Source organism: Dromaius novaehollandiae, chromosome 16 (genome assembly GCF_036370855.1).
Source record: "Dromaius novaehollandiae isolate bDroNov1 chromosome 16, bDroNov1.hap1, whole genome shotgun sequence".
Taxonomy (NCBI): domain Eukaryota; kingdom Metazoa; phylum Chordata; class Aves; order Casuariiformes; family Dromaiidae; genus Dromaius; species Dromaius novaehollandiae.
Genome location: NC_088113.1, coordinates 12,844,933 through 12,861,356, shown reverse-complemented (window position 1 = coordinate 12,861,356; position 16,424 = coordinate 12,844,933). Strand labels below are relative to the sequence as shown.

Here is a 16,424-nt window from a genome sequence, read left to right as displayed (position 1 = left end):
GCTTTCAAATAACAGTAAGTTAGAAACTCAGACTCAAACCTTATTTCCCAATGTTTTATCATGATTAAAAAATAAACACTGAGCAGGAGTGAGCAGCATTCTGAAAGGCTGACATGAATCGGTCTAGTTCTGTGAATGATCACGTTCACTCTTGCACAGAGAGGGAGAATGTCTTAGGAACAGGGGGTTTTTTTGTTTAATTTCAGATGAGCTATCTGTTTATAAAAGAGTACAGATGAGAATGGTTACAGCATAAAACCCAGCAGTTCATGATTTCCCGTACAACCTTATGAGAGGCTTTAGAGGGAGTAACTGGAGTGTAGTGTACAGCCATGGTGTACTGAATTCTTTCCTTCTCTGAGATGGCAAAAATGGCCTGTAGAAATGCTATTCATAGCTTGATTAGGGTTTGTATCTCCAGTATGGTGAATGAAAGTGATTCTGCCTGTGAAGTGTTTTACCAGAATGCTGATTCTTTGCACTTCTAAAGTGTTTTGAGTTTCCCTAAAATGGAAGGAAGATGCAGAACACAGCTACTTCCCATAGGAACTTAATCTAAATTTGCTTCTGTTCCACTGAAACTATAGAGGAGTGTTAGCTGAAACACCTCTATGGTTACATAAATTTATGTACTTGAATTCTGTTTTGTATGTCAAGAAATCAAATTGTTTGTGGTTATACTAAGTTCTTTAAGAAATATTACTTGGAGGAAATCAACACAAAACTTTGAAATACTTGTTTTCTGGCCTATGTTCTTTGAAAACTACCAGTCAACTTTGCATGAGGTCTCTAAGTAACTTCATCAATTGCAGAAACTATAACTGATTCTGAGATCCTTGAGATTTATAGACAAGGTATCCTCAACTTTCTTCTTCAGTCTCTTAGTTTACATGTAGAGGATTTTACAGTGACACTATTTTTGCTTCTGGTAATTTCTGACTGGTGGCCAGGTTGATACAAGTACTAAAATACTTAATAATCAGAGTTGCTCTGGTACTTCTGAAAATTTCCTGTAGATCTTTATATAAACTCAATCTCATTTTCTCTTAATTTCTAATTGATAGTTGTGATATGAATCCTAACACCATGATCATCTTTCTGCTCTCAGGAGCTATTTCTGAATTCACTGAATTTGAGCATATCGGTGCTTAGCAACACCTGCTAGCAGCACTACTTGTAGATTGTGAAACTGATTGAAGTGGTCTGTATTAGCACTATTACATGCAGAACTTTTCAGTGTTTATTTCTGAAAATAAACAGTGTTAATGGTGGGACTCAGGGAACAGATAACTTGTTAGCGATTGTCCTAAAGCTTTGTCTAGTAAAAACCAGTAGGAGTGTGAAACTTAGAAGGCTAGTGTGTAAACAGCTAAGTCATATACTTTAAGGAGTATGTATGATGGCGCATATAGAAGTCATATACTTTAAACAGTATGTTTGATGGTGCTCAGTCTTTGATCAGAGACACTCTCAGTTAACTTTGTAGTCACAACCCACTTCCTTTGTACTTTTGAGAAAATTTCTTAGTAAGCTCCTTCTAATTTAGAGATTGCCCTTGATCTTGTGATAACAAGGGGAACAAAACTAACTAAAATATTTAATGATTGTAAACCTCCATTAGTCTTTCTGCATTCTAGACTTCTGCTTGAAAGTGTAAAGATTTCTTTTAAGCATGTATCAAAGCTTAAAAAAAAACACTGTCCACTTTTAGTTGATGTAGGTAGTGTTTGGCCCTACGAAGGATTAATTAGTTGATAAGAATCAAATCTTACTGTTCAAGCAAAGCATCATTTCTGAATTAGCACACTGCAGTACTGATGATCAGACATGCAGCTTTTTATCCTCTGAGGTGATATTCTTTATGCAAGAGGCATTGGACCATTAAAGTCTGGTAACAGGATGCAGCTCTCGATACTTGTTATTTAAGAAGCTTCTTCCCTTTTCTTTTTTTAGGAAAAGCCTACCTTTTTGTTCCTAGCTCCACCCTCTTCTCACTGCCAAAATAACTTTGTGTTGTCAAATATTTTTACATAGCTGCCATTTTGCACCATCCAGAAGTTCAGGTGACATGTTGCTGATGGTTCTGTAGCTGAGCAAGCACCTACTGTAATGATAACGGCATGCAGACGGAGAACTCCTGTATGCACAAAATTAGGAAGGCTAGTTACTGTTAGCATTTGGAAGAAATCTTAGTCCTAATGGTAACAGTTGAATTTGGAAATCCATGTACTTTAAACATTTAGATTTTCTTTTAGTTGGAGACCCTCAGTCATTTACAGACAGTGTAATTGGAATTAATTAATCTACATGTGGAGAACTGAAAGGGAAGAGTTTATCTTGTTGGCTGAAAATACCTATCTACACTCTTAATTAAGAGTCGTTAAGCCATCTCTTGTATTTTTTCCAATATTTTCTATCTCTGAAGAGCTATAACCAAGCTGTCAGGTTACATTTAAAGAAAAGAAGCATGTATGTTGAACAGTGTCTTTCCTGGCATCTGTAGATTGTCAGCCATTCAGTCATTTAAAACTATAAATCTAGGAGGTGGAGGAAACTGTTAATTTCTGTTCCCTCTTTCCTCAGTCCAAGGCATTCTTAAATAACAGTCCTGTTTTCGGTATTTTATTCTGAGGATTTTCTGTGGCATCTAAGTTGGCTTACACAATCTGTTGTACTATTCATGATAGGGATTCCTAAAATTAAAAACAAAATTGGGAAAACTCTACCATAGGATATCAAAGGGTACCATAGGATATCTAAAACATAGATATTAGGATTTCATAGGTGACTGTAGCTGAATGCAAGAAGCATCTTCCTTGCTGAAGAGATGCTATTAAATTATTGCAAGACACAAACCTTGATGCTTAACTCACCAATTTACAGATCAGTTGGAATCCAAATGCACAAAGATAACTCTTAAGTATTTCAGCATAGGAAGTAAATTTCATGTAAATGTAAACACATTATAAAAAGCTATTTCCAGATGGGGCTGATTACTCTTGCAGTAGTTACCTCAGGTTTTGTTTTAAGTGTTCTTTTAAAAGTTTGGCAACATCTAGCTTCATGGCCCACCTCATTTAAGCACAAAACAGACAGAAAACGTGGTAGCTTTCTTAGTTAATGGTACAGCTCTGATATTCAGTAATGTGGGTAAAATGAGAGAGAAAATTACTAATAATTAGAAGTGCAGCTCTTCATGAGACAAAACACATTTGACTTAAACTTTTTCTCTTACTTTCTTTTTCAATAGAAACTATGTTCCAACTTCCTGTCAACAACCTTGGCAGTTTAAGAAAGGCCCGGAAAACTGTGAAAAAAATACTTAGTGACATTGGTTTGGAATACTGTAAAGAACATATAGAAGTAAGTATGATACCTACCAAGTGTTTCAGTTAGAGTTAAACTGCTTCAAAATTAGTGGGACTGTGAGGTCTTTGGTATCTGACTTTTTTTTTCTTTTTAAGCTGTTTCATGAAATGTTAAATATTTACTGCAAATTCTGAAGACTGTTTCTAGAATCCCCTGCATCCAGTTCTCACACCTTATTTCTCTGTTCTCATCAGCCTCTGAGAAGGATTCTGAGATTCCACTTGAGCTTTATTTTTCAGGCGTTGCTAAAACTACTAGTAGAGATGTGTGCTACCTCTGCGTTGCTTTCAAGTCCTACACAAAGTAGGATTTAATTAATAACTTTAGCTAGTATGTACTTGCAAGCACTTTTTAAAAAGTTTAGTGGAGACGAGATGCACTTCAGCCTATAGATGACTAGTTTGACATATATTGAAGATAGGTTGTTTTTTGCCTATGCTGGATTCCTAAAAACAGAATTCACTAACTGAACACTTACAAATGCAGCATGAACTAGGTGTGGTTTAGGACGTTCCTGGGGGACAGAAGATGAATCTGAAGTTTTAATGAAGACTTTGTCAGTGCTGAACAGTAGGTCATCAAGTTGAAGAATCACTTCTGTTCCTGCAGAAGTTGGTTCCTAGAAGGGAAGAGTATCTGTGCTACTCTCCTCTGGACAAACTTTGTATCTGTCATCTCAGAAATGCAGCTTTCTCTCTCAAACTTCTATACTGTCAACTTTACAGTCTTTAACTCTTTAGAGTGCCCAACAAATTAGAACTTACTTTCTTTGGCTTTTCCATTAGTGTCTCTTTGAAGAGCATCTAAGTGAAATGCTCCAAGAGAAAGAAATACCTGTCCTTCAGGTTTGGAGAATCTGTGGAACAAGTGTAGTTTTTAAGGGTAAGATTTTGAATAGGGACAATGCTACTTTTAAGCACCCATTTCAGTGGAAGTACTACTTTTGAGTCCTTATGCTGTTGAAACGTATGCCAAAGACTAAATGAAAAGTATGTCATAAATTTTTTTTAATTGAAATTGGGCTGAATTCATGTCTAAATTTTATTTTTAACCACATTTTGTGGTGAAGCACCTTTATGATGTTAAATGTTGAGCAGCAACCAGATAATATTCTTTTAGTGACTGCTTCTGAAAATGGGGCAGGTATATAATTACAAGTTTGGGTTAATCAGGAGGATGTTTTGAGAATTTTTCTTCAGGTGTTTTGTGTCATTGTTTGCAACTTTTCACCTCCAAAGATTGCATCTTAAATACACAAGTTTCCTTGGATTAATGATCTCTACTATTTGCCAGCAGCACTTGAGTGGAGTGCATGGATGCTTACGAGAGTTATGTAAGGGAGCAGTTGGTCTTTGGTTTTGATTCTTTGTACTCTCTTCCCATCTTCCCCTTCTCCAGGATTTTAAGCAGTTTGAACCTAATGACTTTTATTTGAAAAACACTACATGGGAAGATGTAGGATTGTGGGACCCATCGCTTACAAAAAATCAGGTTGGTAATAGTTTATGTCGACACATCAGATGCTGAAGATAGTCATATTAAATGGCATGTCACAAATATGCCAGTAGCGTTTCCTGTGGTTTTATCAGTCTATCAGCAGTCTTCAGTTTAAGGGTCAACAAAACCTGTTTTTATTTTAGAAGTAGTAATATTGATCTTTATTTAAATATTGATGGCCAAATACTGGAGTACTGATTGTTCAAGAAATTTTACACACCCTTTTGACAATTGCATTGCAAAGTAGTAGCCCATCTGTTTTCCTGCTCAGCACAATTTCACCATCCTTCACCATCCAAAAGAATAACAATTTTACACAGTTTCTTGATAACGTTGTTACCTTTCCCTAAATTCATTTCATCATCTGTTTTCATCATTTAGAAAAATGTTAAAAACTCATCTAACTGCTGCTTTCTTCACTGTTGTAGCTCTGTTAGCTGTCTGTCATGTCAGAGGATTCTCATAACCTGGCTGTGTCTGAAATTACTCAGTTTAGGCATATGCAATTATATACAGTAGAATTAAGTGACACTGAAAGTCTTGTTTCTTAGACTATTCTGAGCCAGCTGTAAAGCTCAAGAGATTTGAATTAAGCTAGAAACGTAGGCAGCGAATGATGCTGTAATAGAGATTAATCTGACTCTGCTGATGAAGCGGATTTAAGGCAACTTGTATGGTCTGCAATAGCCTCTACTGAAGGTACAATATAAAGTCATACCACCACAAATGAAACAGTGAGAATGCAAGAATTCTCTCTATAAAAATAAAGCCTTTTTCAGCATCTGAAAGATGAGGTATTGCTTGTTATAGGAAATGGGGAGCTATGATGGATTGTTAGAGTGGTGTTTGTCTAGAAATTTCCTTTATTACTATTTCGTAAAATGCACTGATTTTGTCCCCCCCCCCCCCCTCCCCCAGTTCATTCCAGAATAAAAGCTGTAATATAAAAGGGGACAGCTTTTGTTTAGTTTGTTCTATTGTATCTTGTCTCCAGCCTACCAGATATCTGAGGCTTCAGACGGTGGGCAGAAGCATATATACCTGCTTACTTACGCAGAGGGAGAGTGCAATCTCTAGCTACTTTAAATGATCCATGTGTAACTTGATGCACAAGACTTGTTTGACACACATGATGAAATGTTCATAACTATTTAAATTTCATGTTTTAATCTCATCTGAAATACCACATTGCTTGTGGCTATCTCTAAAGCCAATGCACAATATAATTTTAGTTTCTGTTATAGCAGTTGACAAGAATTAAATCAGCAACATCTTAAAGCTACCAAAGATCAAGGGAGCAGGGAAAGTATGCAAGTGTTAAATTTTCAAATACCTTTTTTTTTGATCCAAGATTTTTTTTTAAATTGGGATTGTGCTTTGATCAGAAGGAAAAAGCTTGGTTGCTTTAAGGGCTTACGTGGACCTAGCATATAACTTGATAACCTTAACTCCATTTGTACACCAATATAAAACAAATTTTGAAGGGCATCTTTTATCTTAGTTTGTAATAGATTGAGACACTGAAATAGCTGAAAGGTATATATCTATCTTGTGTATATATAAATGTTTGGCTGGTTTTGATGGGAAGTAATTCATGTCTTTTGGACAGTGTACTCCAACAGTCATGCTTGTCTTTTCCTCAGAAATGAGACTTGCTGAACTTTTTCGGCTCACTTGGAAATGCAGCTTCTGCTGACTGGTGTGGAGAAAGATGCTTATGATTTAGCCTTGCATGCTGGGTTTATGTTTAAAATCTGAGGTACCTCTAAATTGGCCTGGGTGTTTGTCCAGACAGTTGAACTTCTAAAGCCCCAAAATTTGCAGAGAAGAAGTTAATATAAGGTTTGAGGATGTTGCAGTGGGTTTTAAGATTAATATGTAGAAACGCTGTTGTTTAGAGAAGATCATGGATATTTTTCTAAAAACTGCTCTTCAATATTTAGTTTTTGCTTTGTTCTTTGTTTTAAGGACTATCGGACAAAGCCCTTTTGCTGCAGTGCATGTCCATTTTCCTCGAAGTTCTTTTCTGCCTACAAAAGCCACTTCCGGAATGTTCATAGTGAAGACTTTGAAAATAGAATTCTTCTTAATTGTCCTTACTGTACTTTCAATGCGGACAAAAAGACTTTGGAAACGCACATTAAAATATTTCATGCTCCAAATGCCAATACACCGAGTGGAGGCATCAGCACTTTTAAAGATAAAAACAAACATGATAGCCTTAAACCTAAGCAGGCTGACAGTGTAGAACAAGCTGTTTATTACTGTAAGAAGTGCACTTACCGAGATCCTCTGTATGAAATAGTTAGAAAGCACATTTACAGGGAACATTTTCAGCATGTTGCTGCTCCTTACGTAGCAAAGGGAGGTGAAAAGTCACTCAATGGTGCAGTTCCGTTAAGTTCCAGTACCCGCGAGGAGGGTAGTATTCACTGCAAGCGATGCCTTTTTATGCCGAAATCATATGAAGCTTTAGTACAGCATGTTATCGAAGACCATGAACGTATAGGATATCAGGTAACAGCGATGATAGGTCACACTAATGTAGTGGTTCCAAGATCTAAACCTTTGATGCTGATAGCTCCAAAACCACAAGATAAAAAGCCTATGGGACTGCCACAGAGGATGGGTCCCCTTTCCCCTGGAAGCGTTCGATCTCTTTCATCACAGCAGATGATGAACAGACTCACTATACCAAAGCCTACATTAAATTCCGCAGGAGTGAATATGATGTCAAATGTTCACCTACAACAAAATAATTATGGAGTCAAATCAGTACCACCAAGTTATGTTGGTCAGCCAGGGGGAAGGCTAAACTTAAGTGGCAATGCGCCAGTTTCTATTCCACAACAATCCCAAACAATGAAACAGTTTTCAAGTGGAAACGGAAGGCCTTATACTCTTGGAGGGGAACAGAGATCACAGGCCTCAGCAAGATACTCTCTTCAGTCTGCCAATGCATCTTCTCTTTCATCTGCGCAGTTGAAACAAACATCGCTATCTCAGTCACAGGCAGCTTCAAGAGTATTAGGTCAGTCTGGCTCAAAATCTCCTGTAGCTGCTACGGGTCCTTCTGCTGTCAATACATCATCCACACAGAAGTGGAAAATCTGTACAATCTGTAATGAGCTCTTTCCTGAAAATGTGTATAGTGTCCACTTTGAAAAGGAGCACAAGGCTGAAAAGGTGCCTGCAGTAGCTAATTATATAATGAAAATACACAATTTTACTAGCAAATGTCTATACTGTAATCGCTATTTACCTACTGACACATTGCTCAATCATATGTTAATACATGGTCTGTCTTGTCCGTATTGCCGTTCAACCTTCAATGATGTTGAAAAGATGGCCGCTCATATGCGAATGGTTCACGTTGATGAAGAAATGGGACCTAAAACTGATTCCACTCTGACCTTTGATTTGACATTGCAGCAGGGCAGCCACACAAATATACATCTTCTTGTAACCACCTACAACCTGAGAGATGCTCCTGCTGAATCTGTAGCTTATCATGCTCAGAATACGCCCCCAGTTCCTCCAAAACCACAGCCGAAAATCCAGGAGAAGTCTGATGTACCTGTAAAAAGTTCTCCACAAGCAGCAGTTCCCTACAAAAAAGATGTGGGTAAAACTCTCTGTCCTCTGTGCTTTTCAATCCTAAAAGGACCCATCTCTGATGCACTTGCACATCATTTAAGGGAGAGACATCAAGTTATTCAAACAGTTCATCCAGTTGAGAAAAAGCTAACTTACAAATGCATTCATTGCCTTGGTGTATATACTAGTAACATGACTGCCTCAACTATAACACTGCACCTTGTACACTGCAGAGGTGTTGGGAAGACTCAAAATGGCCAAGACAAAGGTAATTCATCATCTCGGCTAAATCAGTCTCCAGCTATAGCACCTGTAAAACGTACTTACGAACACATGGAATTCTCGCTAATGAAGAAAAGAAGAATGGATGATGACGACTCCCCCTCTGCCTTTGAGGAGAAGCCTGAAGAACCTGTAGTTTTAGCTTTGGACCCCAAGGGTCATGAGGATGATTCCTATGAAGCCAGGAAAACATTTCTTACAAAATATTTTAATAAGCAACCATATCCCAGTAGGAGAGAAATTGAAAAGCTGGCTGCCAGTTTGTGGCTATGGAAATCTGATATTGCTTCTCATTTTAGCAACAAAAGGAAGAAATGTGTTAGAGATTGTGAAAAATATAAACCTGGTGTGCTGCTTGGTTTCAACATGAAAGAATTAAACAAAGTTAAACATGAGATGGATTTTGATGCTGAATGGCTGTTTGAAAACCACGATGAAAAGAATTCCAGAGTCAATGTTAGTAAGACTGTTGATAAAAAAATAAACATAGAGAAAGACAACGAAAGTTCCTCAGACAGCTATGAGAACATGGAAGAGGAATACAATGAAAGCAGTAGTCCATTTGGTCAACAAATTTCTGACATTGGGAAAACCTCTTCTGATAGCATAGTAGAGAACCCAGAGGACAGCATATCCAAGGAGACCGTGGAGGAAAATACTTTACAGTCTCCAGAGAAGAGCGATCAAAAACAAGAGGAAAGTTCTAAATATGAAGAGATTATTTCTGCTGAAGAACCAACAAAACTGGTAGGTGATGTTTCAGACAGTGAGGGTGATCAGGATGATCAAGATGATGCTGTTGAATGGAAAGATGGAGCTTCACAATCTGAAAGTGGGCCTGGTTCTCAGCAGGTTTCTGATTATGAAGATAATACATCAGAAGTAAAACCAGAAGTGTGGACAGATGAATCCTCCCAAAGTGAAGATGCTGGCAGCAGTAAACCGCCTGTAGAAACAAAAGGGGGTGGATCTGAAAGTGATGAAGAACAGTCAAAGTGGAAAAATCGTTCCTATGGAAAAGTAGAAGAGTTTTGGTCTAAGGACCAGTCACAATGGAAAAATGCATCAGAGATTGAGGAGAGCTTGTCAAATCAGCAGATGGAATGGCAGAATAGCACAATTGACAGTGAGGATGGAGATCAGTTTGACAGTGTGACTGATGGAGTAGCAGAACCAATGCATAGCAGCTTAACTGGTGTGGAGCTGAGTAGCCAGCAAGCATAAGCTGCGCAATTCAGAACCGGCAGTAATATGATCCAATCTACAACTGTCTAAACACTTGCATTTCAGTATGACTGCTAAGCTTAAATTCTAACTGGTACTGCCTCTTAAGTGCTAGGTCATGGTGAGCAGTGGTTGTGGCCACTCTTATTCCAGTGGTTATATAAGTATGCTGTTGGCTAATCTTGCTTGAGAATATCTGCTGGGATGAGCACAGTAACTTAATGTGAAAACAGATAAGCTGGTGGCTCTAGAATGCACACAAAGAAAAGCAGAGGTTTATTTTATCTGCATTTTCAACATTTATTTCACTCTTGTACATGTTCAGTTGTATGTCTTTTTAAACATTATCCTTTTTCACATGGTAGTATAGGGCCAACATATGAGCTACCAGTTCAACGTGTATAGTAGACTATGGGGAAATTGATTTTTTCATGTATCATTCTGAATAGTTGAAATGTATATTTGTACAGTCTTTTAGACCTATTCAAGTGAAGCTTATGAAATTGTTCTTGTGTACCCATCATAGATTTGTTTCTCTTTTTTAGTGTTGCCCTGCTGTGTAATAAATGCTGTATCTAGTTTACCTAGCAAAAGCTTGAAACTGCTATAGTATGAATTTTGACAAACTTAGTTTTTGCACATAACCTTGTACAATCTCAAAACAGAGGCCAGCAACATAAAAAATATATCTGGACTCTATTGTATTATAGAATTTTCTTGTTCTGAATATCCTTGACATTACAACTGATGACAAATGTATTTCAGAGCCATTTTCTGAAATCTTTTAAGCTAAAAAAGAAAAATCACATGCAAGAAACAAGTTTGCAGCTACTAATTTTGACACCTTTTAGATCTGTATAAAAGTGTATTGTGTTGAAGCAGCACACTGAAACAAAAGTGCTGTGTTTTGGATATTTAGTTTTATCTTTAGTTAACACCAACAAGGTGTTGTATTCATTTATACCATCTAATATATGACACACTGTTGTAGTATGTATAATTTTGTGATCTTTATTTCCCTTTGTATTCTTCATTTAAGCATCTAAATAAATTGCTGTATTGTGCTTAATGTAAACATTTGCTTTATTACATGCAAGTACCACGTTCTTGTTTGTTAAATCCTGCTTTGCTACATCTACTCCTTTTCTGGAAAGGATCTACATCTCTCCTGGGGTGTATACATGTAGTATTTTCTTACTGGATACAAGGACAGGAAGAATTCTACAAAACTAACTTAAGCTGAGTTTAGTGTTCTAGAACACTAGTTTATAAATAGAATTGCAGTGATTTGCCAGTTCTGTATCCTGGAGAAACAAAGCCTATAAATGTTACTTGCGTTGTTCATCCCCTTATACTTTTGTCAATGAAGATCACTTTTATAGATTAAATTATCTAGAACTATGTGTCCCTCTGAAGCATTAAGGGTAAATAAGAATGAAGGTATTTGAATACTTACTGTTTAAACATGAAGGAACATGCCTTGTATAGTTAGAGCTATGGAGTTTTTTTTCCTTTGGCTTTGCTTTGAAGAAAATAATTTGAATGTACAATCAGTTCGTTAAAATTTGTGATTGGTTTGGTCAGACTAGTCCTGCATTGGAGCAAGTGCATAGTACAATGGTCAGTTACATAAGCAAAACCTCATTGAGATAATGATTTGCTTAAGAGATGAGAACAAAACTATTCTTAATTACAGCAACAAGTTTGATTTAAGCAGGTGTCTAATAAAATATCTGAGTACCTAATTTAGATCTTGTAAAATTGCAAAAATTGATCTGTGAAATTTCTGATAATATTGGAGGAAATAGTTCTATTCTTAAATGCTTTAAACAGCAGAACCATTTGATGGGGTATCTTGGAAAAACACGTATGCATCTCCATAGCAGTCTTGGATAGGTGCAAAGTACACTTTCCACTAGTATAGTGAGCAAGCTACAATATAAGCCAAAGACCAGAATATCTGTATGCTGTCATGTTCTGCAACTAACTTGTGCTGCTGGCACTCTTGGGAATGAACATTCCTATTTTCTGTTGAACTAACCATTTGTGTGAAGTAGTAGCTGAAAGCAGTTACCTTTAAAGATAGTTTAGATTTGTCTTCTCATCTTCCTTTCCCCCTTCACAGGGGGATGCCTACTTTAGTTTTGCTTTTTTAACTAAGGGGAGAGAGGAGTATATGTTGGACTGGGTCCCAATTTTAAAGTGAGCATTAGAGGATAAGTGTTTAAGAACAATACAGAAAAGAGGCTCTTGACCATTTCCATCGGCAAGAGTCCCTTGTGCTTCTCTGCTGGAACAGAAAACTTGGGCCTCAGATTTCATTTTGTTAGTAGGCATTTTAAACTATTTCATTGAAAATAACTGCAAGTCAAGTGAGAGTTTCTTAGCTACCATTTATAGATGGCAGTTGGGTGGAACTTTTTTCACACCAAAACTAGACCTTGGAAGCCCTAGAAAAGGGGATTCTATGTGGGCTGTTCTATCTCACAGTGGCTTACTGTCTGAACACATACTACATTTCAAAATTACTGTTTTGTGTCCTTTCACCTAGGCTTTAAGAGATCTTAAAAATAAGGTTTTTTAATTTTTTTTTTCAAGCCAGTTGTGCCTTCAGTTTTGTACTCTTTGCTGGCTGAAGATAGCTCTCCTTAATGGCAGTACAACAACCGTTACCTTTTAAGTAATGAAATAAGAAGTGGGTATCTATCTACAGATCTGCATCATATTTATCTCAATACCTGGCAAAGTTACTTCAGTATTAGGGAACCATAAGCTGAATTTAACTCTATTATTTACACTCTTACAATAGAGTTTCATGGAAATTTGAGCTTATCTCTGCTCCTGTTTGTAGTCAGTGAATAGTAAGACTATGAAATATGAACTGTTTAGAAATGTTCTATTTACCAGAAAAAAAAATCTATGATAGGAAATGCCATTTTATGTAATGATTAATTTAAAAGTCTTACACAAAAATGGCCCTGCTTAACAGGAATAGCAGAAAGGATTTGGGATGGGGGTGGCAAGGGGGGATTAAGTATTACCATAAACTTTATAGTATTTAAGAGATGTTACTCTAAAATCTGAATTTTAGGCTGGACAAGAATTCCTTTCTGGATTTCAGGCTAACCACACATTTTCTTGTTTTTGAGGAAGTCACAAAGAGGAAGAGGTAAATGGCCTCATAAAATTGGAGAAACCTTAAACCCAGTTTGTGTAATCTTACCACACCATTATAATTGTATGGGATGGAAGCTACCCACTTTTACATATATTACTGAAGTTCTGTAGCAGAACTCTAGTAACATGACAGCTGTACTTGCACAGTAGCCAGTTGAAGCTGAAAAGTAAATTGTGCTGCCTTGTCCAGTGGGAGACTGAGAAAATGGCTAGAGTCTCCAGGCTTTGTCCAACACAACAGAGCAGAAAGATTATTAACTTAAAACTCTACAGAATTTGTTTCAGTTTACCTGAATTGAAGCAAAGCCAAGTGTTTTCCGTCTTAAACAATGCTACTTGAAATCTAGAGGTTTAACAGGTGAGAATGAAGATGTTATTAGCATACATATTGGTTTTAGATATAAGACAGTTTTGTGTAACAAAAACAAAGAGCTGGCATGACCCATAATTTGAATTTTGACCTGAAATAGCTGATACTGGCAAGGACAGCCTGAGATTTTAGGAGCATTTGCATTTTATATGACCCTTATTTCTATTGGTCTTCATTAGGGGTTTGTAATTGCTATAATTTTTAAGTTGCTTTTATTGAGCTGACCTTTTTTTTTAGTATACTTTCTTTCCCTTCCCCCTCACTCCTTGAAGCATAGTTGCAGCCTGTAAGCTTTCATCCAAACCAAACAGTTACTTTCCAGCAGGGAGAGAGAGCTTTTGCTAAATTCCTAGTTTTCTAACAGCTGCATCATCTACTAATGCCACGCTTTATGTCAGCATTTTCTTCTGGGTACAGTGAATTAACCCTTTATCTAAATCAGGATTTGTAATCAATCAAAAACTTCTACAAGATGTTCTAGAAATATCTGTATTCAAGTTTTATTTCATAAGCTCTTAATCATACTGAAAGTTCAAGTGACATTTAATGCTGCCGTATCTGTTCAGCTGTAACATTTCTGTAGCAAGAACTTGCCAATTAAAACTTGACTCTCTAACTTGTATTTCCAAGGCAAAACAGATACCTGAATATCCACACACTACTTTTTATAGAAACTTTCTACCATTCTTATCACCAATAAATTTAGTAGACTTTAAATATCCGCTAACATGGTTACAGTAAACAATTTACTATTCTGTAGTACATATATTTCAAACATTGCTATGGCAAAGCTTAAACCAAGCTTATTTCTATTTTAATCAGACAAAAAAACAACAGAAAGATTTAAGAAGTAGGGTGTGTGTACTGCCTCTTCATTTTTGTTAATAAAGAACCTGATATTTTGATAAACAGGTTGGTATAATTAGAGTATTTTGTCCCTTCCATAATTAATTTGCCTCTCTGTAATACCAGCTCATTTGTAATAATCCATTACAATAAACTGCATTGCAGGAGCAGAGACACTGGCTAGGTCTGTCCTTTATGCTTTATATTTTAATTTGCCTTTATCTTTCATCATCAGTCTCACTAATAAATATGAAAAGGTTGAGTTAATTCACTTCTGCATCAGAAAAGCATTTGTCTCCATGGTTACTCAAAGCTATGTAGCTTTACTTTCACCATAAGCTTGTATCTTTTTACAGAATTTGCATTGGGTCCTCCATCTTGAGTTTTTCCATAGGTATTTTTGTAACAAGAGCCTTTGTTTCTCCATATTGTACTGTATGCAAAGCTGATCATTTGAAACGTATTTCAGAAGTGATCTACTGTCTTGACCAATACCCCTTAATGTTGTCCTAGTGAAATTTTCTGTATATAAGAGACACAAACATCTTCTAAATTAAAGATATGACATCTCTTCCTACTGTTTCTTATTCAAACAATCTGGTGCTGTTACCCTAGACCTGTTTCACAGTTTAAAAGAAAAAGTGAACTATGCTGCTTCTGGTTCTGGTGAAGTATTATCTCCATCACAAAACTGCACCTTCAAAGGTCCGTATCAGCTTTGCAGAAAGTTTATTTATACCATTCAAGTTATCTACCACAACAGCTTTTAAAACCCTATTCCTGTCTTGAAGAAGAATGCTGGAAGCTTCAGCCATGTGCAGTTTATTGAATTTCAAAATTGTGACACTGATTTCGTGTTCAGTTGTAAAATCTAAACATTTATGAAGTATAAATACATTACATGACAGTTTTTAACATGCCTTACTAAGAACACGCTTCAACCTTCTGATCATCGTAGGTATAAAAAGATTTTTAAAATGTGAAGGTAAAGTGAGTTCTCATATATTTTCTTCATTGATTTAGTAATTTTATGGAGCAAACCAGTGTGATCAAATCGCAGAACAGATGTTCCAGACTTTATATATACCCACACTATGATCAAAAAGTTCAAGCTTCCCTTAAAGATGCTAACCACAGATCTGAAACGTAACAGTTGCTTCTTCCTAATGTGAATGAACCGTAAGAACAAACTCAGACAGCCTTTCCTAGAAAGCTATTGGTAATCAAACATTAATGGTTTTGATACTTTGTACCTACATAGTTCATAGGAAAAAAGTCTTCGGTTCTGTAGAGTTTAGGCAGGTCATAGGAGTGTTCTGCTGATAGATGATGTCTCTGAAACAAGAGCAGGAGAAAATTAATCTTACTGTTAAAGAACAGGAGATAATATATAAAATTCTTCATTCTGTGCACCAAATGAGGCAGAAGATGTGGAAGATGAAATGGCTAGATTAAACCTTTGGTAGTTTGCAGGCATGTCAATCAAAAAAAATAAGGAGCAGGTAGCTTTTGTGGGAGCCTAATGTCAACCATTCATCCCACCGTGAAGGTGTAAGGTTAGAAACTGTGCTTGAATTAAAAACTACTGTTTCCTGTATTCTGGCAAAAGCTACAATAGGCTCCAAATGGAAATGCATTTTGCCATGTTTTCAAACCATGTATCTCAACATCCTTCTTTAATGTTAAAATGTTGTTTTAAGTTCTAAGTTGCAATTCTAAAAAACTTCTGCTTTATGCTCTGCCTTATGACACTACACCATCCACTGTCAGAAAGCTGGGGTTTTTCTTTTTTATTATTATTAAATGAGTGGGTTCTCTACTTGCTCCATCTCAGGAATATGCTGCTTGATTTCATACCCAGTGTTCTAGAATGGCTTCCTCAATAAGCTAGCTTTAGCATGTTTGTTCTTTTATGCCAGCCAAATACTTTTTTCGCAGCAGCATCTTTCTTTGAAAACATACTATTCTAAAGCAGGCAAGAGCATCTGGAGCTGAAATAATAAAATTACAAAGTTATCAACTTGGTTTTTTTTTTTTTTAAACTCCCTCTTTTGCAATATGT

At 36.5% G+C, this 16,424-nt stretch overlaps 2 protein-coding genes across 13 annotated transcripts in view; one reads left to right on the top strand and one right to left on the bottom strand.

Moving 5' to 3' along the window:
- The window catches only part of ADNP (activity dependent neuroprotector homeobox), a 33,623-nt gene extending 22,579 nt beyond the window's left edge, over positions 1 to 11,044 (top strand). For 11 of the 12 annotated variants that reach the window (XM_064521516.1, XM_064521513.1, XM_064521512.1 and 8 more), the window contains 3 exons: positions 3,251 to 3,363; positions 4,768 to 4,860; positions 6,835 to 11,044. In XM_064521516.1, coding sequence (XP_064377586.1) covers positions 3,256 to 3,363; positions 4,768 to 4,860; positions 6,835 to 9,969 — 3,336 coding nt within the window. In that variant the 5' untranslated portion in view covers positions 3,251 to 3,255 and the 3' untranslated portion in view covers positions 9,970 to 11,044. The remainder of the gene's footprint in view (positions 1 to 3,250; positions 3,364 to 4,767; positions 4,861 to 6,834) is intronic. The other variant, XM_064521515.1, reaches the window with a different exon arrangement.
- The window catches only part of BCAS4 (breast carcinoma amplified sequence 4), an 82,812-nt gene that overhangs the window by 15,463 nt on the left and 50,925 nt on the right, over positions 1 to 16,424 (bottom strand). Inside the window, exon 7 of the mRNA XM_064521809.1 lies at positions 15,620 to 15,697. Coding sequence (XP_064377879.1) covers positions 15,620 to 15,697 — 78 coding nt within the window. The remainder of the gene's footprint in view (positions 1 to 15,619; positions 15,698 to 16,424) is intronic.